At 31.0% G+C, this 27,037-nt stretch overlaps 1 protein-coding gene and 1 long non-coding RNA gene across 2 annotated transcripts; both read left to right on the top strand.

Annotated features, from left to right (window-relative positions):
- Window positions 1-8,107: 8,107 nt before the first annotated feature.
- Window positions 8,108-15,164, top strand: LOC130799733 (uncharacterized). Its single transcript, XM_057662938.1, has 3 exons — window positions 8,108-8,599; window positions 13,233-13,362; window positions 14,553-15,164. The coding sequence occupies exons 1-3, from the start codon at window positions 8,168-8,170 to the stop codon at window positions 14,771-14,773; spliced, it is 783 nt and encodes a 260-aa protein (XP_057518921.1). The 5' UTR covers window positions 8,108-8,167; the 3' UTR covers window positions 14,774-15,164.
- Window positions 15,165-23,745: 8,581 nt separating this feature from the next.
- Window positions 23,746-25,936, top strand: LOC130799734 (uncharacterized). Its single transcript, XR_009039330.1, has 2 exons — window positions 23,746-23,927; window positions 25,277-25,936. It is a non-coding gene; the product is annotated as an uncharacterized LOC130799734 (long non-coding RNA).
- Window positions 25,937-27,037: the final 1,101 nt, after the last annotated feature.

Raw genomic sequence — 27,037 nt, forward strand, 5'->3', positions numbered from 1 at the left:
CATCTATCGTGGGTATAAGAATGTTGATACAGACGCTGAGCACCATCATCAGAAAACCAAGAAAGGATTTGTTGGCTCTGTTCCTGTGTGTTAAGTGTTGTGTTCATCATCGTTTGTTGTTTGTGTGTGTATAATCAATCAAGGCTTCCGCTAAACATTAACCCTTGCATAATCAAGGCCTTAATCAGCCCTGGTTTTGCATCATTATACTATATCTTGGAAAACCAAGAAACAACATACGGTCCCTCGTTCTTCTTGGGGGTGGGGGGTGAGTATAGGGACATGGCAGCTATTACTTCGGAAAAAAGTAGCTCAAAGCCCTTCTTATGAGTTTGGGAGTGAATCATACTAGTGCTATGCCCTTGTTTTGTGACAATCAGACGGCTCTTTACATTGCTCAAAATCTGGTCTTTCATAAACGGACAAAGCATATTGAAGTTGATTTCTATTATGTTCACGATGCTTTTCAAGATGGAACCATTATTACTAGTCATGTGTTCATTGATGATCAACTTGCAGATATATTTACTAAAGCTCTTGGGAAGCGCAAATTTCTATATTTACTACGCAAGTTGGGCATTTATAATCTTCAAACTTCAACTTGAGGGGGTGATATAGTCAGTGTATATTTGTAACAGGAGCGGCAATCTCGATACATAATTAACATTTAATAATAATGTTTAATACATGAATATTGCGGAAGTCTCAAAATGACGAACTGTTAAAAACTTTAAATCATAAAAACTGAAACTGTTTAAAACAAAAGTAAATATTACATTTGATAAGAAATATTGTTTGCTAAAAAATACATCATCATCAAGTCATCAATGAAGATACAAAAAGCAGCTAATTTCTCGATATATAGTAATTGCTGTGGCCTGGATCGGAACCTGAACTAAATCCTGCAAAATGCTGCCATCCATGATACGGATGACAGCCGATTGAATCGGTCAGCGCTTAACGCCGAGCATAACTTTCTATCCAGCTCAAAATACGAAAATTATATGCTACATTTACAAAATAATAATTTAAGCACGAACTTATAATTAATTAACATCACCGTATACTTTTACCATATTCTTTTTTTGTTCCATACTTTTAAGTCATTAAAATACCATTCTCAATTCTGACAGAAGTACGTTACTGCCACTTATACAATTCAATAATCTTAACACTTAAGTAAGTTCATTTGGTTAATACTCATAACCGTACCATGCATCATAGCATAAACACTAATCAAGTTTATCACTGATCAACAAACACATCAATATGACACCTGATATATGTAAGGGTCTGGTTAGGTGAGGATCGTAGTCCTAAACCCTAACTGTGGTGGGAGTCGTCACCCCTCTAATACATTTTATGCTCGACCTCTACAGGAAAGGTAGCTAACCCCCTGTCTTACACTGCATTTTACGTGCCGGCCAACACGGGCGTCGGGATTTTACATGCCGGTCCATGGTTCGACATTACCTTACTATTAGGGTCATTCAACCAATATTCATTCACACAAGTACATCACATTTTTATTACTACAATTTGACATTGACTTTGACTTTGACCAGCTTAGGTGATAACCTCTTTTATTTAATAAAATTCTAAATCATAATGTAAAATTAACCTTTATGTCTTTATACATTCATTATTAAATTTTTATACATTAAATTTTATTTATAAATTTATTTTTAATAGCTCGCTAAATTCACACTAATAACTTAATATTCTATCAATAGTTTCCAGATTAATATTTTATACAAATAGCTACTAAAATCTATCCCTCTTTAAATATGTTCCCAAAATCAACATTTTCAACTTTACAATGAATAAAACTTTATTCTCTTTACAAAAATCAAATATTCTAATTAAAATTCAAGTTAAAAATTGCATCATTTGGATAAGTTTCTAAAATTCTACAAGTTCACCAAAAATCAATATTTCAAGTTTAGAAAAATAAGTAAACTTATTAGGTTTGCAAAAATCAACATTCTAGTTGTAAAACAAATAAAACTTATAATTTCACAAAAATCAATATTTATAGTTTAAAAAACAAGTCAAACTTATAATTTTCACAAAAGTCAATATTTCTAATTATAAAACAAGTAAAACTTGTAATTTCACAAAATCAATATATCACACATAGTTTGAGCGACAAGTTTACTAAAAAAATACTTTTACATCATTTTACATAAATTTTGGTGAAATAGTTAGCAAATAAAATATTATGTACTAAATGGTGATTAAAAGTTACTTTTATTATGAAATCTCATGTATTCAAGAAAAACACTTCAATATTTAATAACTTATAAAAATTTCTCAAAAATATCTTTTTAAATTTTTATCTTATTATTATCACAAAAATACTTGTAATAATTTAAAATAGTAAATCAAACTGTTTTTTTTTATTATTATTATATGATAGTGGTTCGAATGGCCTATGAGTGTTTTGGGCCCTTTTCACATAAAAAGAATGACTTAATTTAATTTATCATACTAAATCCTAGATTTAAATAATTAACATAACCACTTACAAAAATAAAAACTTTACGCAATAACATGGAAATTTATTATAAATTTAAGGATAAACTTATATCTCAAAATAAAGTATAATAACAATATTCTTAATATAATCATACTTAGTAAAATACGTTCATAAAATAACTTACTACCTTATAAACTAGTTTGAAAGCTAATATAAAGATATTAATAAAAATTCTAACATAAAAAAAAAATAATAACATTCCTAATGTAACACTTAACTCATAAACATACTAGCACTAGTTTATAACAAAATCATACTTAATATAACTAGAATATAATTTTCACCCAACTTCCTAAACTTGTTCAAAGATTATTAAATTAACATACTAAAAATACTTTTAGCATACACATACTTAATATAATCTTGATCATAGTTTCATTAAACTAACTTCCTATTAAAAACATATCAACATATTTCATACTTTGCATATTATAAAGTAAATATAATGTAAAATTCCACAAAAAGAGTAGGGTAAGAAGTTATACCATACTAACACCAAGAATTAGTACTTAGTACTAATTAGAAAAATAATAAGAAATAAAACCCTCCAAGATAGATAATAATGCTTCAAAGATAATTAATCCAAACTCCCAAAATTAATGATGCTCTTCTAGCTTCCAAAATAATTAAATCCAAACTCCAAAAATAATAATACATTAAGTATCAAAAGTAATAACCCAATAATGCTCCATAATGATGATGATTTAGCTAAATAAAGAGTGTTCTGAGCTCTATCTTCTTGAATTTCTTCAACTAATAATAAAGGTATTTAGGTAGTAAGATTTAAATGAAGTGAAAATGTAAGAAAGAATGTTAGAAAGATTTGATGATGGTGGTGTAAGTGATCTCATGGCTAAGGGAGGTATTTATAATGGGTTTGGGCAACTTTGTAGTTCATTAGATTGTATGAAAAAGTACCTTAGGAGTATGGAAGAAGGTTAACTTGTGTAAGTGATTTAGAGTGTGTAAGTGAATAGGTAAGAGTTAGAGTGTGTAAGCTAAGTGAATATGTATGAGTTTGGAGTGTAGAAGAATGTTAGCTTGTGTAAGGAAATGATGATAACTTGTGTAAGTGATGAACATCTTGGGTTACTATAGAAAGGATTTTGGTTCATCAAAATTTTTTTCTAATATGTACAAGTAAATATATTTTAAAATAATGGGTAAATTTGATAATGAAAATATGTAGTTTACTTAGAAAATTTTGCTTAAACTATACTTAAAGTTAATAATAAAAATACGACTCATTTTTATATATAAAATAATTAAATCAAAGTTATAAGGTTAAAATAATAAGTAGTAATGTTAGTTTAAGGAAGAAAGTTAAAACGTAACGTTTTACAAAATTGTGAATATAATAATAAAATTTTACTTTTTGTACTATAAAATAATAAAATAATATTTTAGTGCTTATAAAAATATTTTAAACAAAATTATATTTTTTTTAAGTTTAATATTTGAAAGAAATTACAAAATTGGAAAATGTTTAGAAATAAAAAATGGTTTGAAATGGATAACCAAAGGATTAGGGATTTGAATTGAAAATTCGAAATAATTAATCGGAAGATTATGATTAAGAATTTTGAGTCTTTTACGATATTAGTCAATAGTGTTAATATTGTATATGCTTATTTACTAAAGCCCAAACGCTATTATGGAATTTTGAGCAATAACATACGAAAACGCAACTTTTTGCCTCAAACTTGGCACATGGATTCTTCTTTTTATAATTTAGGTTATTCCACTTTAATTTTAAAATGAATAAGATTTAAACTTTTAATTTTTTATATACCTTAGGCAATTTAAGACACATATGTACAAATAACTTTTCGATTCATCCTATGCTAATATCCAAGATTTAGTCTCTTAATATGGATGTGCTAAAATCTAATGATGTATGATTTATTATCTACAAGAGGGAATTTATAGCTGTTTCTACATGAATCTCAAAGAACACAACCTCGAAGTTTTAATCCTTGGTAGCTAGGGTGATAAAGGGAGGGCTAGAGGGACTATAAACACTTTAAATCTCAATCACGCTTCATTTAGAGTGAGATATTTAATTTTGGATATGATAAAGGGTTATTGATCTATACAAACTACTAACCCAAGAGAATCACGTGTAAAGGAATGTAATATAGTATATATAATGTATCTCCAAGATTCAATGATCCTTCAATTCAAAAATTGGCCACCGATTCAGATCGTTAGGATTTTAATGTTGGTAGAATAATGCGATCTTACTAAGCTCAAGCATTTAGGTGGTAGGATCATAAACGATTCTACAATCCTACGATTTGATCCTACAAGAGGGTAGTTTCAAACGTAAAACTTTTCATATAATCTAGATTTCACTTGTATATATATATATATATATATATATATATATATATATATATATGTATGTATATATATATATGTATGTATATATATATATGTATGTATATATATATATGTATGTATATATATATATGTATGTATATATATATATGTATGTATATATATATATATACATATATATATATATATACATATATAGATATATATATACATATATACATATATATATATATATCTATATATATATATATATATATATATATATATATGTATATATATATATATATATGTATATATATATATATATATGTATATATATATATATATATATGTATATATATATATATATATATGTATATATATATATATATATGTATATATATATATATATATGTATATATATATATATATGTATATATATATATATATATATATATATATATATATATATATATATATATATTATATATATATATATATATATATATATATCTAAAATAATTGTATCAATACGATTTTAAAATTCAAAATTTTCTTGATTCACAATTTAAAAATCATTATCAAAAGTATTACTTTTCAAACTTAAAAGAAGTCAAATAAGTTTTTTTTACTCCTTAACACTAAAAAAAACAAATATAATTAATGATTAGTTATCCAAAGCACATCAATACATATTTGTAGGATCACACAATTTTGCGATTTTATTCTACCGATTTTGATCCTAACCCCTCAACGATACTAGCTAAAATCTCGATGACAACCTTGTTTAACAAATTTCAAAATGGATGCTAGACCCAGAAGATAAGTATTAGTTGGGACTTTAAAACATACTCTTTATTTAAAAATTCTATTATTGATCTTGGCAAAGGAGATAGCAATGTCAAGGTTTGGAGTTCATGTCCTTGTCTACGATCATCAATAATGTCAATTTGAAAGAGGTTTAGACTCTTTAGGATCCTTCTTTAAGAGTTGAGATTGTCATGAATCCCTTGAAATCTCTGGCTGCTTTTTTCATGAGTTCAAGCTCTAATTTGTTCTTTAGTCTATCTTTGTTGTGACAAAATAATTCTCTTGCGCTTGTCACCAGATGTCTATTTTTTACTCACATAAACACAAATATTAGTAATCTTATTATTGAATCAGTTATGTATCTTTTTTTTCTGGGATTAAAATTAAGTAAACAATCTATACCCAATCATGAGATCGACCCACCAATTTGTTAATCCAATCAGAAGAAATCTATTAGTTGGTATTGATTTGTAAAACGTTTATAAGGGTGGATCTTGTTCTTTCTATAAGCTAATATGAGCATATAAAAGAGTGAATTTCTACAAAATGATATCCCACCTAATACCCCTTCGAATTCTAATTACTCATCTTTCATTAAACTTTAGTGATGTATCTTACACTATTATGTAAAATAAATGCTTAAATTTTTAACTATGTTTATATGCATCCAAATTAAAAATGCAAAGCAAAAATACTAATCTAGCAAGAACAAAATAGCGTTAATGCCTACTTATATCATCCTTAATACTTGCTTGCATCATTCTTAATTTTCACTTTCATCATCCTTAATGCCTACTTATATTATCCTTAATGCTTAGTTACATCAAACTTAACGTCTACTTACAATATCCTTAATGCCTAGTTATAATATCCTTATTACCTATATACATCATCCTTAATGCCTATTTACAATATCCTAATGTCTACTTATAGTATGCTTAATGCTTACTTACATCATCCTTAATGTCTACCTACATTACCCTTATGACCTATTTGGTTAGTGGTACTAAATAATGGTAATGAAAATGATTTATAGTGTAATTTCATCAAAAATTCAACTTCATTACCATGGGGATGAAACTTTGACCAAAATATTTTTTTGATTATTATAAATTTTCATTAATACCTGATACCATCTCTCCTAATGGTAAATTGGAATGAATTTTATAAAGAAAATGAGATGATTGAAGTTGAATAAGTATGGTCCTCAAGGTAGCTAAGAGATTTTTCAACTAAAATTTCACTAGTTATCATTACAATTACCACTGTTTATTACCACTACCAAACGGGTCGTTAATGTCTACTTACAGTATGCTTAATGTCTACTTACAGTATGTTTAATACCTACTTACAATATTCTTAATGTCAACTTACAACATGCTTAACACCTATTTCCAGAACCCTAAATACCAACAAATCAGGCAAAAAAAAAAAGAAAGAAACACACAAATAACAAAAAAAAAAAACCACTTACATCCCTTCTATTGATTCTGATTTGACAACACAACTTCACCTTCTTGTATTTGATATGAATCATCATCTATCAAGCTTGATTTTTTCTTATAAGTTTTCATAATCATAGGGAAAATTATTTATCATTCACATGAAAAAAATTGCATATTATTCACACGAATAATACATATTATTAAACAAATAATAACAAGAACAATCATAAATCTGTCAAAAATATCCTAAAAATAAAATAACTATATCAACAAATAAATGAATCAATCTTGTTTACGTGTGAACAAAGAAGAATAGAAAAGATGAAAAGATGAAAAGATTAATCAAACTGTTTGATTCAACAAGTAATAGTCTGAAATTAGAGAAAATTTGAAAAAGGAAGGTGAAAAGGTTAGTGAACGAAACATAAAACTGACCTAAATGAAGTTCGGATGATGATAATAATTTTTTGAAATTTACAATTTTAGTTTTTAATTAATTTCAAATTCTGTTTTTTTTAAATAAAAAAAAAAGAATTGGTCAGCCCATGAAAGATGGTTTCTTTGAGAAATTGTTTTTCATGAGAAATTATATATCGACTCAATGTTGCGTTAGTTTTACCAATTTATTCCCAACTATATTTTATTTCCTTAAATACAATGCTAAATTTGAGAATCATGATTCATTTGTAAATCTACCATTGGATCAAATTACATGTTTAGCAAATCATAAAAACTTTAAATTAGAATTTGAGTCAATTCTATCTTTATTTTCAAAGTAAAAGTTAAAAATGACTAACCTAACCTTGTCATTCTCAAATTCCTCGTTTATAATTCGATAATTTACATTAAGAATTTGAAATAAATACATATTCCCAAACACAAAACTAATCAATTTTCAACTTTTACATTCCTATGATTAATTCTATCATTTACAATTAAATATTCTATTAAAAAAAATTAAATTGAAATTTTTATTTCATTCATACCCTTTAAGCTCACTAACCGAGTCAAACTAAAAACCCTTGCAAAATCCTCATTTTCATCTCCCAAAAAAATGCTCCTCCACCGCAAACTGCTATGCAAAACCCAAAACCACCGTCTCCACCACCAACTTCTCCGCTACATCAGCCAATCAGCAGCCGCTTTAATCCATCCACAAGACCCGGAAACCCATTTCTCTTACCTTCCGGGGTTCCCCAAACCCGACCCATCTGAAACAATCACATCAATTCCTCGTTCTGAATCAGGAAAATCAATCTGTGCTAAAGAAAGAAAAGCTGGTAGAGTTCCAAGCATTGTTTTTGAGCAAAAAGATGGACAACATGGTGGTAATAAAAGATTGATTTCTGTTCAAACTAAACAAATTAAAAAACTTGTTAATCAAATGGGTTCTTCTTTTTTCTTGTCTCGACTTTTTGATCTTCAAGTTAAGCCTGATTTTGATTCTACTGAGATTATTGAACATGTTCGTGTTCTTCCTAAAAAGGTATTTCTTTGTTTTTTTGTTGAGTTTTTTGATTTGGATTTTTGATATTGATAGTGTATGTTAGTAGTTTTTTTTAATGTGGATGTACATTATGACTTAATGATTTATGGTATCATTTGGAGTAGTTTCAGAATCCTAATTCACTGCGTATCAAGGGTGGAGAAAAAATACGTCGTATTTGTTCTACATTTTATTTTATTTTGGGGCTAAAAACTAAGTAATGAAACTTATATATGAGACCCTTAAATTAGGAGCCAAAAGTCTTTGCGGTTGCACACTTTGCACAGAATCGACTTCACCCTTGTTGCATATATTGGTATGGGGTACTGTGAAAGTGACTGAACTTATAAATTTGCTATTGTCATTTGTGTATGGACTTGTATTTGGAATGATATTAAGATTGAGAAGTTTGAAATATCCACCACTACTCACCACATTCAAACTAGTATTGCTCCAATACGGGCGGATGCAATGGACATTTACGAAATTTTACTTGTTATCCCTATTTGAGATGCATAGATGTTACTCTTCCATTTAGTGGGTTGTATAGACCAGGGCAAAACTCCTGTTTTGGTATTGGTTACAGTAATTCCATGAAATGGATTTCGTGGCCAGTACAAAAGGATTTCGTAGCTAATTCATTTTGGTTGCGGTGAATTCAAACACCTTTATGATACGGTTGCAATAGGATGATACGGCTTTGTTTTTGCTCTTGTGGCGTAGACATATGTTTAGGCTGGTACTTGTATGTGGCTATGTGCTATAAAAGGAGGAATATAGTCTACTACTAATAGGTTTTTCGGTGTATTTTCTTTGACCTTCGGCTTTGTATCAATCAAAACGATGGTAAAATTAGGGGCTCGGATATAAACGATGAAAGGATTGACTTTGTGGATCAATGTTTGAATGGTGAATTTTGAATCTGAAGGGTTTGGTGATCATCCAACTCTAAGATATGATCCAACTGCGAAGGAGCTCTTTCTTTCCCTTAACATTTCCAAGCTTCGAAACTTATGAGGTCATCACTTTGATAACCTGTTTGGCTATTCTACTTGTTTGATATAGTCACTCAAACATGACACGTAAAGATAAGAGCAGTTTATGTATATTTATATATTAAAGATGCTAGGGTTGTTTATCCTTCTCCTGTCACACTCACAATTGAAGCAGCAAAAAGGCGAAGTTGTGGTCCAAAACTACATTAGTTTAAGCCTTTATGCCAAATTGATTACCAATGTAGCACATTAGTATCAATGTGCATGCCGTCTCCAGATTCTCCTCTATATGTTGGAGACGATGATGCATGCGAATTATGATTGATAAAGACATATTTGATGAGTGTGTGCACTTGTGCCACGTGTTCCCTACAATGAATCATTAATCATATTACTCTCAATAGGATGCCCGCTAATGACTTTCTTACTTAGCTTCTGTGGTCCCTCTTTTTATGCCCTTATTTGTTTTACAAATTCGGACTAAGCTTTGGTATTGGCCAGAATTAGAATACATTTGTTTAACCGTCTCTTCATAATTTTAATTTTGCTGAGATAAAAACATGATCATGGGTTTTGCCTAAGGAAACTCTAGGATAACGGTTGGTAACGGGGTGATGCGGCTATCGTATCTCCAAATTTCGGCCTAAATCATGAAATGTCGCTTAAAACAGTCTAAAAAGTGGTATTTTACACTTTTACAATACAAGTAATATCGGTTCGGTAAATTAGAAAACCTTTATGATATGGCCGATACGGTATGATACGACCTTCTTTTCGCAATATTCCTGTGAGTGAGATTTAATGAATCCTATATCTTCCTCCAATCATGTTAAGGTGACTTTTGAGTTGTAAACCCATAAGATTTGAAAACATTTCATAAAGCTTACCTAATTTTACTTCCTCGATCCAGAGCAACCAGGAGATCATTTTCACTCTTATAGAACCAATCAAAGAATTTCATTATATTCCTTTTCGGATCGTTCTAGTTTGTTAGGTATTTCGTAGGGATAAAGAATACATATATAGAGTACAAAATCGATTTATTTCTTTTCGTCTATTGGATATATATATATATATATATATATATATATATATATATATATATATATATATATATATATATATATATATATATATATATATATACACATGTATATACACATATATACACATGTATATACATATATATATATATATATATATATATATATATATATATATATATATATATATATATATATATATATATATATATATATATATATATATATATATATATATATATATATAGACTCGTTAATGGCCGAAGAGCAATCTAACTCTGGTAGGTGTTGGAAGAAAGAACGAAGATTTATTTTGGTTGAAGGGTAATTTTTTCAAAAAATATTATTTTTTGCTGATGAATTTTGTAGTCTGGTTTTATTTTGATTGTGGAAAGCAATAATATTGTAACAATCTTGCTTCTATTTCAACGAAGGGTTTATTAAAAAATATGGAATTTTTGCAAGAGTGTAAGTAATAATGAAGAATGTGAAAAGTAATAAAGACATCCTTTGTACTTGGCTAAAACTTTGGTAATGTTTTTGTTTTTTGTTTGATAAACTTCGTTGTTTGGAATGTGGGAAGGGAGAGGTTTCTAGATTTCTATAAGAGATTGCTTTTAGGATTGAATTCGTGACCTAAATTCACACAAAGAAAGAACCGGTGAGCTAAGATTTCGCTTGTGTATAACAATGATATTTTTAAGTTAGCATTAGGAGAAGAGGGAAATGAGGTGAAACTCTGTTCATTTTGGTCGATAAATGTTTATAGAATAGGATTAGGAGAGGAGGGAAATGAGGAGAAATGATTGCATTTTGTGCTGATAAAAGATGAATTTCAATACAAATGTAATGAATTGCTGTGGAGGGTAATATAAGGATTACTCAGTAGATAGTAATTAGTAATTAGTTAGTTCAAGGTATAAAAAAGTAGTATAAACTATAAATAGAGAGGAAGGGTGTACATTCAATCATTTTGTAATAAATTGGGATGAGTTTCTTGACTCATTTACAGTGATCTCAAGCTTGTTGAATTGCCTGACTGATGGTATTGTAATCATTCATGGTTACATTTCTTGTAGAATTTATTTTTATCTTCATCACACATTGATACAATCATTCTTTTACATTATATGTACATATTTAGCTACTCACAAACATTGCTCTACAATTCTTGCCACATATTGCTGCTGTTCGATCTAATACTATGCTAAATCATCTATGGATATGTCAATGCATAATAGAGAAGTGGTTGTGTTTTTGCTTATGAAAGATGAATTTCAAGGATCTAAGGTTTTTTGTGTGCCATTAATAGGGATTTGACGAAAATTTGGGGGACAAAAAGAGAGAGATTGATTGTAGATTTTGAATTTTATTGGGATATTAAGGGAAGAACTAGGTATTATTATTTATGCTAGGGAGCTACAATGATTGAATTTTGAATTGGAAAGAGAGATAAACGTGTCTTGATGATTACAGTGGGTTTATTCAATTCCTAGAAAGAGTTGAAATTAATCTTAGGGGATAACAAAAGATTAGAAAGGATTTAAGGTGAAAACAATCATAGAGAGAGTGAGAGCTGTAGAACTGTGTAGGCGAGGAAGGGGAAGGAAATTGATGGTTGAACAAGATGAAAGGGACAAAAGGATTGGAGATGGGTTAACTAGAGTTAGGTACAATGAGTAATATTAGTTGGTCAAAGGTAAATAAGTGAATTCAAAGGTTAAAAACCAATTTAACAGTTCATTAAAATGTCCCGAAATCCGTCACTTGGCTACAATAATTGCACTTTATAACTCATAAATGATGAACTTTGCGGCTATAATTAATGAATAGGCTAAACTATGTGGCCATAATTATAAATGATCAAGTCGAATATTTCAGTACTCCACATTTAGCATTCTAATTATAGAAAAATTTATTATTTCCAATTTCTTTTACATGAATTTAGGCTTGGATAGCATGATATTTTCCTAATGAAGAAGTGTAGCAACTAATAAGGAAAACATTAGAAGGAATATGTAGCAACTAATTTAGGAGGGGAGACAATAAAGTAAAATTATGCACTGTATTGACAAAAGTGTTTTTTACACACTATGAGAGTGTTGAGCTCACTCGAATAGCTCATTTCTGGGTACTTTTCCCTTCAATGTAATAAAACATAGATCTCCTTTTTTTTAGGTGTACAATTCTGCTTTTTTTGCTATGTTTGCGAACAAATCCAGCCTTTATTTTGTTGGAAACACTTCACATATAAGGAAGATCATATTGCTAAAATATTGGGTTGTGGATTTGCATATAATGCTTGGTGAGTAATCCTCCTATACCATATGGTTTTGGGAAAGAGTGTAACTCATCAAGTGTTGTATGCAAGTCAACGCTCATTACTTGTGGGTTTGTGGGTCAGAGCCCACAGATGCCTTGTGGGTGTGTCCACACAAGTGGGCGCATGGGGTGATTATGTGATGAATTGTTACGGTCTAACAATTTCTTATAAACAACATTACATAGCCCCTTCACCACATATCTCTGATTGTATATGTTCTAACTGGAAACTTTTAATCACATATCTCTGACATGCTTTCCTTGGATAACCAGCTTCATATGCATGCTGCAACTGAGGCTATACTCAATGTAACGTTCATCAGAGCTCCATCTGATGCCTTACTGAAGGTTGATGTTCCTCTTGTATTTAGAGGAGAGGATGTATCACCCGGACTTAGAAAAGGTACCCAATTATATTCATCCCCTTTTTCACTACTACATGACTACATTTAATTTTTTGCCTTATAATAGCTACACTAAATTACAGTCAAATTTATCTTTGCTAATACTATCAGATGAATACTTTGCTAGCTAAACCAATGATGTATCGTCATGCTATTTTAAAATATGGTTCTAATTGTGGCATGTATTGTACCTTTGTGTTTCTTGATGTCATATTAGATTACAATAATTTCTGTATAATGTATCTGATTTTATAAACTCCATTAATTGAATGATATGTAAACGGTTAACGGAAAGGGTAATATTAAGTGCTGTAGTTAATCAGATATCTCTTGCTTGATTTGTTTCCCCTGTTATTTTTATAAGAAAAGGATTGGTAAATGATTATTGAAGACCTCAGATATAATATAGACTGCATGACAAAAGACAAGACATGAAAGATAAATGATATATTACTTGTCAACTTGGTGGATGCGATGCTGCCGACTGTCAAGCCTCATTCATCATTATTAGTTATAGAGTCAGAGAGACAATTGTTTATGTTATGTTTCAAAACACACTCTTTTGTCCCTCGTTAAGGCCATGGTAACAAAATGACGAGTGGCGACATCTATTACAGTTTGGAAATGGATTCAATTTTTACTACTCAAAACAAACATGCAGATGCAGTAATGGAATTTGATACGTGAATCCATTTCCATATCTCATTTCACTCCAACCAAAGATGCTCTTAGCATTAATCATTCCATTTACTATAAATAATGTTAGATCTAGATTCGAAGTTAAAAAAAAACGCTAGAATGATTTTATTTGTTACTGCGTTGTTTTCCTGCTGATAATGACTTTATATAGCTACTTATTTTCACTATACTGTATCATGTCAATTTCTTTGTCATTTACACCTTGTTTGGATTGAAGAAATTAAAAGGAAAGGGAGAGGAGAGATTGAGATATGTCTTCCTCTGTTTGGGTTTCAGATTTGGAGTGGAAGAAATACAAAGGGAGGTAATGGATTACCAAATCTCTCCAAAAGTCACAAGCTTTGGAAGGAGATTTTCTTCCCTTCCCTTCAGTCCCCAAATAAAGGACATTTTCTCATAATTTCATCCCCTTTTGCTCCCATCCCTGCTTTTTCCGTCCTGAATCCTTATCCAAACACAAAGATAAACTCTTGTTGATCTCCTTATGTAGGTGCATATCTGAATATCATCAGAAAGACTGTCCGATATCTTTGCCCAGCCGACATAATACCTCCATATATTGATGTGGACTTAAGTGAGCTTGATGCGGGTGAAAAGCTGGTAATGGGGGATCTTAACGTTCATCCAGCTCTGAGGCTGATTCAATCGAAGGACGAGCCAGTAGTTAAGATCATGGGAGCTAGAGTTTCCGAAGTAAAGAAATCCAAGTAGTTAGATTTTGATTCGAGGTATCCAGATTACAAGAATACACTGCTTCAACCTTCTATATTTAGAGGTGTACCATAATCTATGATCATTGGTAGCGACATTTTTTGACCCACTTCATGCTTTCTGCTAATTAATATGTCGTCTTTCTGTCCATTGGGCCGCATCAGATGATGGGATTTGTAATAGATTTGTCATTTACGCGAGTATTTTTGTCTCATTTTATGAATTTTGTTCCTGGGTTAAGACTGCTGCTTGAAGAATCTATGTCTTTCAAATGTACAATTATCAGCTGCTTTATCCAGTGAATAATAATACTATAATGCATGGTTTTTGTAATTTCTGCAATTAATCAATTTCTGTAAAATGCTTCCATTGTATGTAATGGATTCATGCTTCACAGTTCATAGTCGTTTCTAGACCACTTCATGATCGTTTTCGATCAAGTCTTCGGAGAAAAACTCTCTCGTTCTCTATAAGTTTGCACGGTTTGAGTCAATAGAGCATACTCAGACCAATAGGAAAATGTTTTTTCTTTCATTATATTTCCTCTTTTGCTACCATGAATTTTTGTTATTCTGTACAAATTGAAGAGTTTTTATAAATTTAGTGTAGTAAATTCAGAGGTGCAGAACAAGTACTTCAAAACTAGATTAGAGTAAACGAAAATACAACAATTTAATTTATATTTTGGGAAAAGTGTTAAAAAATACCTAATAAGTATTTTTTTTTCCCAAAAGTATCTAATAAAAAAATTTTGTTAACAAATACCTAACAAACTTTTTTCTTTTCCAAAGAGTACCCATCAACGTTTTCCTTCAGTTGACCGTCAAATATTATGGTTGACTGGTCAAAATCGAAAATTCTTCGTCTTCATCTTCAATTTCTTTTCCAATTCAAGTTCCTTACTATCTTCATCCTCTACTTTTTACTCAAAATCGAAATTAAATTGGAAAAGAAATTGAAGATAAAGAAGAAAAATTTTCGATTTTGACCGGTCAACCGTTATATTTGACGGTCAACTGAAGGAAAACGTTACTTGGTATTCTTTGGAAAAGAAAAAATTTTGTTACGTATTTTTTGACAAAACTTTTTTTATTAGGTACTTTTTGGAAAAAAAAATTTATTAGGTATTTTTTTTGTAAATGAGTAAACTTTAAGAAACAAAGAAGTGATAACAATACTATCATATCAAGTCAAATCGTAATAACGTAAGGTTTGTGTTATTAGAAACTAGACTTCGAGAGTTTTTCAACGACATATTATATGTCCAATTTCGACAACCGAACAAGAAATGACGACCATTTAAAATTTGCAGGGATTTTTAACATTCAGTCACGCGCAATCGGACCGCGGTATGGACGCGTAAAACGCGACCAAACCGCAGTATGGTCGCATAAAACTAGAGCTGTTCAAATCTAAACGGACCCGTAATCGAAAATTATCCGACCCGAAAATACATATTTTTTTAAAGGTTTACCGAACTGGCATAATCCAAACCGCTACTGCACTCGAACTGTTTCATAACGGAAAAGGGCAAAAGCGAACTCGAACTGCAACCGAATTTTATAGCCGACATTTAAAATGTTAATCGATGTTACCTGAACTCAACAGTGATCGACCTGAGTCAAATCCGACCTAAATTATGCACGAAACCAAATGCAATCTGACTAAAACCAATTAATATCGAACTGTTTTTAACCCGAACTGATACAAACTCTAACCAATTAATCGAACTGTTATAAATCCGAATCAATTTTTCACCTAATTTCAGCAAATTAGGTCCAATTTCAGTTTTCTAATTATGATTTTTTGAATATTTGAAAACTAATTCCTAATATTGAAACATTGTAAACAAGATTATCTATAAATAAATAGGATTTCCCATGATATTGATATCAATTATAAACCAATAAGCACATTACAAAAACTTTAGAAACATACTGAAGTGGAACAATACAAAAACTTAAATGTTTGTTCAACACTTCGATCTAGACTTATCTTACTTTCTATTGCTACTTATATATTTCATGTTAGTAATCCACCAATTCTTCAAGCTTTAAACCTCAAAAATTTACATCCATCAATTATACATCCACCAAATTTAAATATACAAATATTAAGTTTTTAACCCCAAAAATTTACATCCATCACTTATACATCCACCAAATTTAAATATACAAATTAAAAGTTTTTAACCCCAAGAATTAACATTCAATCAGCAACTATAAATAGTTATATATCCACCATAAAAGTGTCATCCATCAAATGTACGTGAGTATGTCCACCATTAAATACTTTCTCCAAAACGAAACATAAAAGTCGACAACGAGCACCAAAATCTCTCACGTACTGCTGCTTTGTTTGTGGTACCACATTTCAATCTTGAACAAAAACACACAAAAAAAGTATTTAAAGAAAGTAATTAATTCTTATAAGAAAGATACAAAAAATAAACGCCTAAAATTTTGCTACCAAAATATGTATCACATGTCGAGTGAGATCATTGTAATGCCTCTCAAGGTCAACAATCGCCGCATGAGCAAGCTACCAACATGAATCATAGCAAAGGAAACATTTCTAATTGCCTAATCCCAAGTATAGAAGGCTATTAGAAAGTTGCCTATAAGACTAAGACTCATGGATAACATTCACCCAACCCAATGGCTATCAAGTTTCTTTGTGACTTATAAGGTTAAATTACTTGTGACCAGATTCCGTGTTTCAATTTGAGCCACATTCAGATCCATAAGAACCTACATCATTTGTATGGCAACAATCAAGTGATAAACCATAACTGAGTACATAAAGTACACGAAACACGAGTTATAATAAAATGATAATAAACTAACATTTATTTAAAAAATAAAATACATACTAGATTCTGAAGACGAGGATCCACTTGGACCCTGATCTCCCTTATCATGCGATTATGCATCAGGGACTAAGTCATTGCCAACAATTAATCGTACTTCATCAGGTTCTTCTTCATATCCAAGAAACCAATTACGAGTTAAAATCAAGGCTTCAACATGTCTTGATAAAAGGGATGCTCTCCATATATTCAAAATTCTTCCTCCCATAGAAAAAGTTGATTCGGATGCAACTATGGTTATTGGGATAGCCAATATGTCTTTAGCTATTTTAGACATAATTGGATAAGTATCTCGTTGATCTTTCCAATACAACAAAATATCAAATTTAAAATCACCATGCATGTGCAAAGGTGATTCAAGGTATTTTTCCACTTCCGATAAAATATTTGAAGAAAAAAGTTGTTCTTGAGAACTTTCAAAAACTCTGTAAACAAACTATAAAACATATGAAACTTTTTAATAGTAAAAATATTATAATGGAAACACAAAATTATTGAGATAAATATTAAATAATACATACCTCATAGCCATCAGAATCACGAGAGTATGAACCAATGCGAGAGCATGAACCAACTGATGCGAGATCTTCAGAAGTAGAAGCTTGATGAGCTTTAGTCGATAAAGTAAGTGTAGACTTGTAATCATTGAAAAGATTAACAAGTACAGAGCGAACCGTCACAATTTGTTGATAAACCTCATCCTTAGATTGATAAACCTTTCTAAAATGATGTTTTAGAAATGGAATCTTATGCCTAGGGTCAAACACCGCAGCAATAGACAAAATTAAAGAGGACTCGCCCTAATATTTCTCCAACTTCTCAAACATCTCATTTCCCATCTCTCTAATGCAAGTATCCTCACTTTCACAAGCACGTCGTAGGTGGTATTTTGTATTTTGTCTTACAAACTTGTTCAAATTATAGATTTGCAGTGGGATAATCTAACCCAGAGAAAAGATTAGTCATTTTATAGAAAGGTTGAAGAATAGAAGCCATGTTTTCAACAGATTCCCACTCACGATCGGTGAGCTTCAAGGTGTAGTTAGGCTCAGTACTACCAAAGCGATTCACCGCAACTCTATAATCAAGAGCTCTCTTCAACATTAGATATGTAGAGTGCCTTCTCGTGACAACATCCAACCATAATTTCAGCCAAGAAGGTTTTTCTATCTGAGATACAAAATCTCTAAACCTATTCATCCTTGCCTCGGATGAATCAATGTACTTGACATTATCACGCACAAGTTTGACAGCGGGATCAATTGCTTTTAATCCATCTTTAACAATCAAATTCAAAATGTGTGCCGCACAACGAATATGAAAATGTGCACCATCACATGGAAAAGACGAATGGCCATTTAAACATTCTTGTAACAAGGGGATCATGGAATCATTATTGGTTGCATTGTCAACAGTCATACACATAACCTTTGATTCAAGACCCCAATCCTTGATCATTGCATAAACAAGCTCATAAATCGCATGACCAGTGTATGGGGGAAGGAAATGAAGAAAATTAATAACTTTAGACTTCAAACACCAATCCTTGTCAATATAATGAGCTGTTAAAGTCAAGTATCCACGAGATGTGCAAGCTGTCCAAATGTCACATGTCAAAGACACCTTGCTATCTAAATCTTTCAAAGTTTCAAATAATATTTTCCTTAACTTAGTGTTATTCCTCATGCACCATCGAGTGTTTGTGGATCTAGATGTGTTCTTCACCTTTAGATTCAAGTAACGATGCAATTTCCTTGTAAATTTGTGCTCAACCAAGCTTAAGGGATATGCATGGTATATAATGGCCTCTGCAAAAAGAGAACAATATTTTCTCTAATTAAAATCATCAATGAGATCACCATTTTTAGCAAGCTCTTGCTTTTTCATGTATCTCAGAAAACCCAGTTCAACATGATCGCACTAAACACGTGGAGATTGATAGACACTTCATAAAGTAGAAACTGGAGAACAAGATCATAAGTCTTTCCTTTGTAAGATCAAAGGATCGACTGGCAAATATACTTACGAAGGTTGTTACTTTAGAAGCTTTTGAACAAACTTTGTGCAAGTTAGGTAATGGTGACCCCAAGACCTAACTTGAGAGGAGTCTAGGAAAACAATGTGCAGATATTTAGAGAATATTAAGATTTGTAATTATTTCATAGAATATTTTTGTTTCCTTATTTAGTCCTCTTAATCCTTGTATAAATAGGGGGCTATAATTGCTTTGGTTAATCAATACAAACAGTATTCAAAACTCTAAACCTTTGTCTTAATCTTTATTTCTGTATTATTAATCTGTTCACTATTCTAATAAAACATCAGCTTGCTATTTTTTTTGGTTCATTGCACTTTTTAATTTATGAAATTACACTTTTGGTTCATTTTTCTCATTTTTTGGGCATTGATTTTTGTCGCCATCTATTTTTTTTGTGTCGCCACCTTTTATGCATTGAATTTTTAAAATTTCCTCTAATTCATTTCTCTCAACCTTTTGTCTAACTTATTTTTAAAATAAACTAACATATGACTTAAATTTTAACACTAAAAAATATACATTACAAATTCAACCCCAAAAATGTCAGGGCAAGCAACAATTTAAGTGTGACGTTAAATTTGAAAATTTACGATTTTTTTTAATTCGTACGTTTTGTGCAACTTGACTTTGTGCAAATTGCCATTTTATTTTATTTTATCTAAAAAAAATTTCTATAATAATTTTAAATTATTTTTTTCACTGTATATACAGGATATCTTAGATAATTTTGGACGAAGCAGTTTATAGATAGTTTGAATTAATAGATGAATGGCATGCTTAGGCGCACGAGATATCTATTATTATTGGTTTTTATTTCACTAGTGCGTCTTATAAACAAAAGGATGGTCATTCTAGAGTGAGTCTTCATCTACGCTGTCATCGAGATGATAGTTTTAGAAACTAGTTGCATGACTTAGATTATACAGTTCAACCAGGATAAAGAATTAGGGCATGTGATTTTCGATTTATGATTAATAACTCTTCTAAAAGGTTTTTGAGAGTTTGCAAGCAAGGAATTATCACTAGACAACCTGATGCAAGCGCATTCGGCTTATTCAAAATCAAATCAAATGCCAACCCTTTTAACATATCGATATGGTTTATTTTAAGTTTCAAGTATATTTTTGGACAATTCTATGATCATAACCTTAAAACGTAAAAGATTTTATGTTGATCCAAGATCATAACATTTCTTAACTTGGAATTTTGTTTGGGATATGCAACGCCCAAATTTTACTCTTGGTTATCTAATATTTTTAAGACTTATTTTATTAAAGTTTAAACAATAAAAGAAGGTAGAAACAAAGAGCGTATAAATAGTTGATTTAGTTAAAATCAACATATTTAATACATTTAATAAGAGATTTTTGGTGCTTCATTTTCTAGACCTTTGATGCTTCATGTATTAAATCTTTGATGCTTCATGTACAAGACTTTTGGCGTTTCATTTTCTAGCTTTTATTGCTCATTGAATCTAAGTGTTTATTGTATGTGTAAGCATTTTAGAAGCTTATACTTAGATCTATATAAAGGGGCGTTATGGAATGAAAAAGATAAGTTGTTGACTAATCATTTTACACCTTGAGTTTATACATTGCTTTTCTTCTTGTGTTTGTCTAAAGAAATAGTAATTTCAATGATCACTTTGAGTTTGTCTTGAGTGTTAATTCTAAGAGAGATTGAGTGTGTTCTAGCTTTAATGGGTTGGGCTTGAGATACATCTCTCAAAGAGAAGGTCTCTCAAGAGACTAGCTGAATAAAGAAATGATGCATTTTGTATAATTTCTTGAGTGATTCGTCTTGTACGTACTTGGTTCACATTATTTTAGTATGGATCAACCTTAAAAGATATTAAAATATAATAATAAGTATTTTACTTGACAAGCAAAATCAAATAAGTAATTAGAAAACATTTGCTATTATTAGATCAATATACACCGAAATACAGTCAATAATTTAAAAAGTATGCATTTTGACCAAACGCATTAATTATCCATTTATGGCATACTTTATTTTGGTTTGTGTCATTAAACTAAAAAACACGTTTAGGAGTTTTTTTTTTTTTTTTTTTAATGAACGTTTAGGAGTATTTTGGTGAAAATAGGTAGTTAGATAATTAAAAAAAAATTGTGAATTATAATTTAAAATTTTTAGATTTAAATTGTGAATTATAACTTTAAATGTTTAGATTTTTTGGAGTTAAAGTGTATAAATGTCTTTAGCTTTTAAGATAAATTATAAAAGTTTAACCGTTTATGTTAAAATTCAGAACACTAAAATAGTTGTTAGGGACATTACCGGCTAGTTAGGGCAGAAAATATAGGTAACGAAGGGTACGTAGTGAGCACCCAAAGGTTTAAAAGGTATATTCACGTGGCTAACATGCATGCCATTGAAAGGATGCATCGAATTAAATTAGCTTGCGTCACTTGACAGTTATTGAATTTACTTTGGTCACAAAATTTGATGTTCATACGTAATTGAGTACAATATTAATGAGACAAGTGCAATTTACCATATTCTAGATCACAATTGAATGACAAGTAAGGAGCAACATAACTCCTTAAGTTTTCCGCTTTGTTTGATAATCAATATGAGTAGGAAAATTTACCTAAAATAATTCAATTTTTTTATTAATTTTATTTACAATAATTCAAATTTTTACCATTAATAATCCGAATTTTAAAATCTCCTACCCACGAATATTGTTGCCTAAATAGTAATCTTTTTTTACAGGTTAATTGTCACAACAAAAAAAATTAAAATATTAAAAGTTAAAAGTTAAAATCAAAAAATAAAACTTACTTGATTCCTCATTTAATTTTTAAAAGTTGTTTCATGTAACAAGGTTTCCCCTGACCAATGTAATGTACTTAGAAGTAGATTTCCTATCATCTCGATCTCCTGCCCAATCAGCATCTGTGTAGGCCAACAGATCTAAGTGTCAATTCTTCTTATAAAATATACCTCTACTACTTGTACCCTTAAGATACCTCAGAATCCTCATAAATGATGTTATATGTTGTATTAGTGGTTGATGCATGAACATGTTTACTACTCCAATTGCATATGCAATGCCTAAGCGGGTGCGAGGAAGGTAGATAAATTTCCCAATAATTCTTTGATATTGTCCTCTATCTGCAACTTTTTCTCTTTTAATCATATGAAAACCAAGATGAGCTATAATAGGTGTCTCTCTAGGTTTATAATCAATCATACTGGCCTCTGACAACAGGTTGAGAATATACTTCCTTTGAATAATAAAGATGCCTCCTTTTGATCTCAGAACTTTAATGCCAAGGAAGTATTTAGTTGACCCAATTCCGTCATTTCAAATTCACAAGACAACGCTTCTTGAGAAAACAAAGTTCTTTTTTATCATCTCCAATAATGATCATATTACCCACATAGATAATCAGACACATGATATGACCATTTTTCCTTTCAAGAAATAAAGTATGATCAGAATTCGTTTGTTTATTCCCAAATTTTGTCATTGTTGCAGTGAATCTTCCAAACAATCATCTTTGAAACTATTTCAAATCATCAACTTACGCCCTTCACCTAGATTATTATTACTTGATGAAGTGGCCAATCTTTATTAGAAGTAATAGAGAATAGGGCTCGAACTCGAATAATACCAAGTTTGGCCACTAGAAAGAAGGTCTTAGAGTAATCAACTCCATATTCTACCCATATGCTACTAGTCGGGCTTTGTACCTTTTAATCACTACAAAAAAATATAAAATGTACCTACACTTATTTAACCTCGTTTATTTAAGTGTGGCTGGCTATTTTGCAATTAGGCACACTTATTGCATTTAGGCACGCTTATTAAGTATGAGAATATTGTCTCACTATAAGCGTGGCTAAAAGTCAATTAAAAATTATAATCCAATCAGCCACACTAATAAGTGTGGCTAAAGGTAAATTAAATAAATATATAACCAAATCAGCCACACTAATAAGCGTGGCTAAACCTCAAACATAAGTGATTAATTTAGCCTCACTAATAAACGTGGCTAAACTCTATTAAAAAATAAAAGTTTAAATAACCTAAAAAAACGCAGCTAAACACATTTGGTCGGCCTTTCATCTTCTCCTTCCTTATTGCACATTATTTTGATCCTCTACTGCCGAATCTCTTGATTTCTTCCCACACCCATAACCCTAATTTCTGATTCACCCCTCATCTTCAATCATTTGGTTTCATCTACAATCCATCTTGTGGCTTATTCTTTTATAAAGTAAGTAGTTAATTATAAGTTATATTATTTTTGTTTTTCTTTACTCAACTTTTGAACATTGTTTGATAATTATACAGAAAGGCTTGTTGAGTATTGTCCGCAATCTCCCCTGATCTTTTGCGCCATCGAAATTGAGTTTTCGACCCTTTTCTAAAGCCGATTACGAAATATGCGAAAAACCCTAAAAATTCAAACCCGTAGAATTCACCCCCAATTTCAATCTATTGACTGAGGGTTGTCTTCTATGGTTTATATGGAATCTATTATGTTTCTTTGGTTTGAAATTGATGTGGTTGGCCAATTTTGGGATGGAAATGCGAAGTTTTAGTCTTGTCCTTTTTGAGATTCTTGAGCCCAATTATCTTTGGGTTGTCTCAGACCTAAGGTAAATTCTTACTTAACATTTAAGGTATATCTCTTATCTTATTAGTTTCCCATTTCTTTCGTTGGATTTAATGCCAAATATTAAGTTTTAAATGCTTTGTGGTTGTTTGTGGATTTGTGAGAATTTGAGTATACCTCATGATTTAGTTACGCAACACCCAAAATGATGAAAGCCTGTTGAGGTCAAGGAGTAGATGAAACTGTTTTGCCCTTGTTTGTGGGTCTTTGGAAATAGATGGGTGAAGATGGAGAATCCATTAGTGCTGATGTCGTTTGTGTTTTAGTCCCTAACCTTATATTTTGATCTCATAATAGTATGTTGCTGCGCAGCTTGGGTAGCCTTCTCACAATAACATTTTTTGTAGTCCCTAACCAAAAATCGATTTATTTTTGTCTTTGTATTTGCTTGAACGATGCTATTGGTGCACACCAAGTGTACGATGAATTGTATAAGTGAAGTGTTTTTATTTTATTTTTTTTGGTTTTTTTTATCTCTGTATTCATTTGTGCCTCACTTACGACTTAGGACTTGGGAGCATTCTGTTCACTAAAATCTGGCATTGAAGCGTCATGTGCACTCAATGAGTCATTCACCAATTCAGCAAATAAATTTATCATTACAATTAGAATAATGAAGTTTATTGATAGGGAGTTATAAATATATTGGATGTTTTAGAAATGAAGTTGATGCAATTTTAAACTTTTGGAATGAATGAATATGAATAGACTAAATATTTTAAAATATTTGAGTTCATTTGTAAAATTGTTTGATCCTATGATTCAATTCTACTCTCTAATCGATTTCGAGTACGACTTCGATCCTGATTACCTTGTTTCATAAGTATACTGCCAACTTCAGTTTTGTTGAGAGGTGATGATCGGGATAAGCATATTTGCCCTTTTTCACCAAATTTTTTTCAAGTGTTGCCATCAATCTTGACTACATACTTTTTGTACTTCTACAGTGAAACAAGCCAACATAGGCCCTACACTCAGAAAGTCGATGTGTACTGTTTTGGAATAGTGCTTTGGTAGCTGATAATTCCGGAATATGATTGTTGTTTAGGCAGCATTTGATGTAGTCAACAAGGGAGTTCGTCCAATAATCCCACCTGACTGCCTTCCTGTTCTAAGTTGGTTGCCTATCAAAAGTGTTGGACGCAGAGTTGGTTATGACTGTTACTCAGCGCAGCATTTGCTGATGATTATGCTGATGATGTGAGGTGCACATGTTGATTATTATGCACTGATAATGCAATGATAACATGAGGTGCTGGCTGTTGCGAACTGCTACGGGTTAGCTTAGAGGTCTGATGAATGGTATCGTTTTGCTGCAGACCTAGTTTTGTGTATCCCCACTTGCTACTGCTGTAAGGAGTTGCTGACCTTAAGCTGTTGTTGCGGGTTAACTGAGAGGTCTGATGAATGGGAAGTACATTGTATTCCTACCAGACTGCTACTGACTATCTTGTGAGATTTTGCATGTTACTAGGAATAGATTGTTATGCATCTTATTGATCGATTTTAGTGTCTATTTTGTAATTGAATTTGTATGGAACTACAATCAAATTTGTATAGACTAGATGATAGCTGTATCTTTGGAGGTGTGGCTTCAGTCTCTTGAACCTAGGATGTAACCTTTTGGCATTTTATAAATTTGTTTGTCAAAAAATATAAAATAAAATGAAATAAAAAAAAATAAAAAAAAATAATAATAATATAATAATAATAATAATTAGTAAAAATGTTAGTTATGTTTATTAGCAACGCTTATTTGTGTGGGAAAATAAGAAGAAAAATAATGGTCTATGAAATCATATAGCCACGCTTATCAAGTGAGGAAAGTCTCCAACAGTTATAAGCGTGGCTGAAGGTACTACCAGCCACACTTATTAGCACCTTTAGCTACGATTATTAAGCGTGCCTAAAAATTTACCAACACTAGTAGAGACCACGCTTAATTAAGCGTGGTTAAATCTATTAGCCTCACATATAAGCGTGCCTAATTGCATTTTTAAGCATATGTAGGTGCAACTATTTTTGTAGTGAATGGTCGGGCTTTGTGCCTTTCAATTGTCCCATCAGCTAGGTACTTGATTGAGTACACCCACCTGCACCCTACTGTTTTCTTTCCTTTCGACAAGTCACATTTCTCCCAAGTTTCATTCTTATCAAGAGCACATTTCGACAAGTCACATTTCTCTAAAGTTTCATTCTTATCAAGAGCAGAGATTTCTTCTTTCATTAACTTTTTTCACTTTAGATCCCAAGAAGCTTCTTCAACATTTTCAGGCACATCAATAGAGTAAAGAGCAGTATTTAAAGCGATAGCTGAATGTGAGAGATTTTCATCACTCTCTTTGTTAACTAGATATCTTGATCTCTATGTCTCAAATTTAGGATCATATCTCCTTAGTGGGAGTCTCCTGGTGCTTCTGAGAGATAACTCATACCTATTTGGTATGTCTGAATCGATAACATTATAAGAGTTATTATCAATCACATGAGGAACATCGGAATTTACATCTTTTGGCTCAAGATGCTCAATAAGTAGGACTGGAATAGGCTGAAAAGAAGATACGATGTCTTCAGAACCAACATTGGTAATCTCGCCTACTTGCTCTTTTGGTTTCAGATCAATTACAACTAGACATATAAGCCAACTTTGGTCATCATTAACTCTCTCCCCCTGGGGACCATGCTGGGTATAATAATAGGAGTATGCA

The sequence above is a fragment of the Amaranthus tricolor genome, chromosome 14, assembly GCF_026212465.1.
Source record: "Amaranthus tricolor cultivar Red isolate AtriRed21 chromosome 14, ASM2621246v1, whole genome shotgun sequence".
NCBI lineage: Eukaryota > Viridiplantae > Streptophyta > Magnoliopsida > Caryophyllales > Amaranthaceae > Amaranthus > Amaranthus tricolor.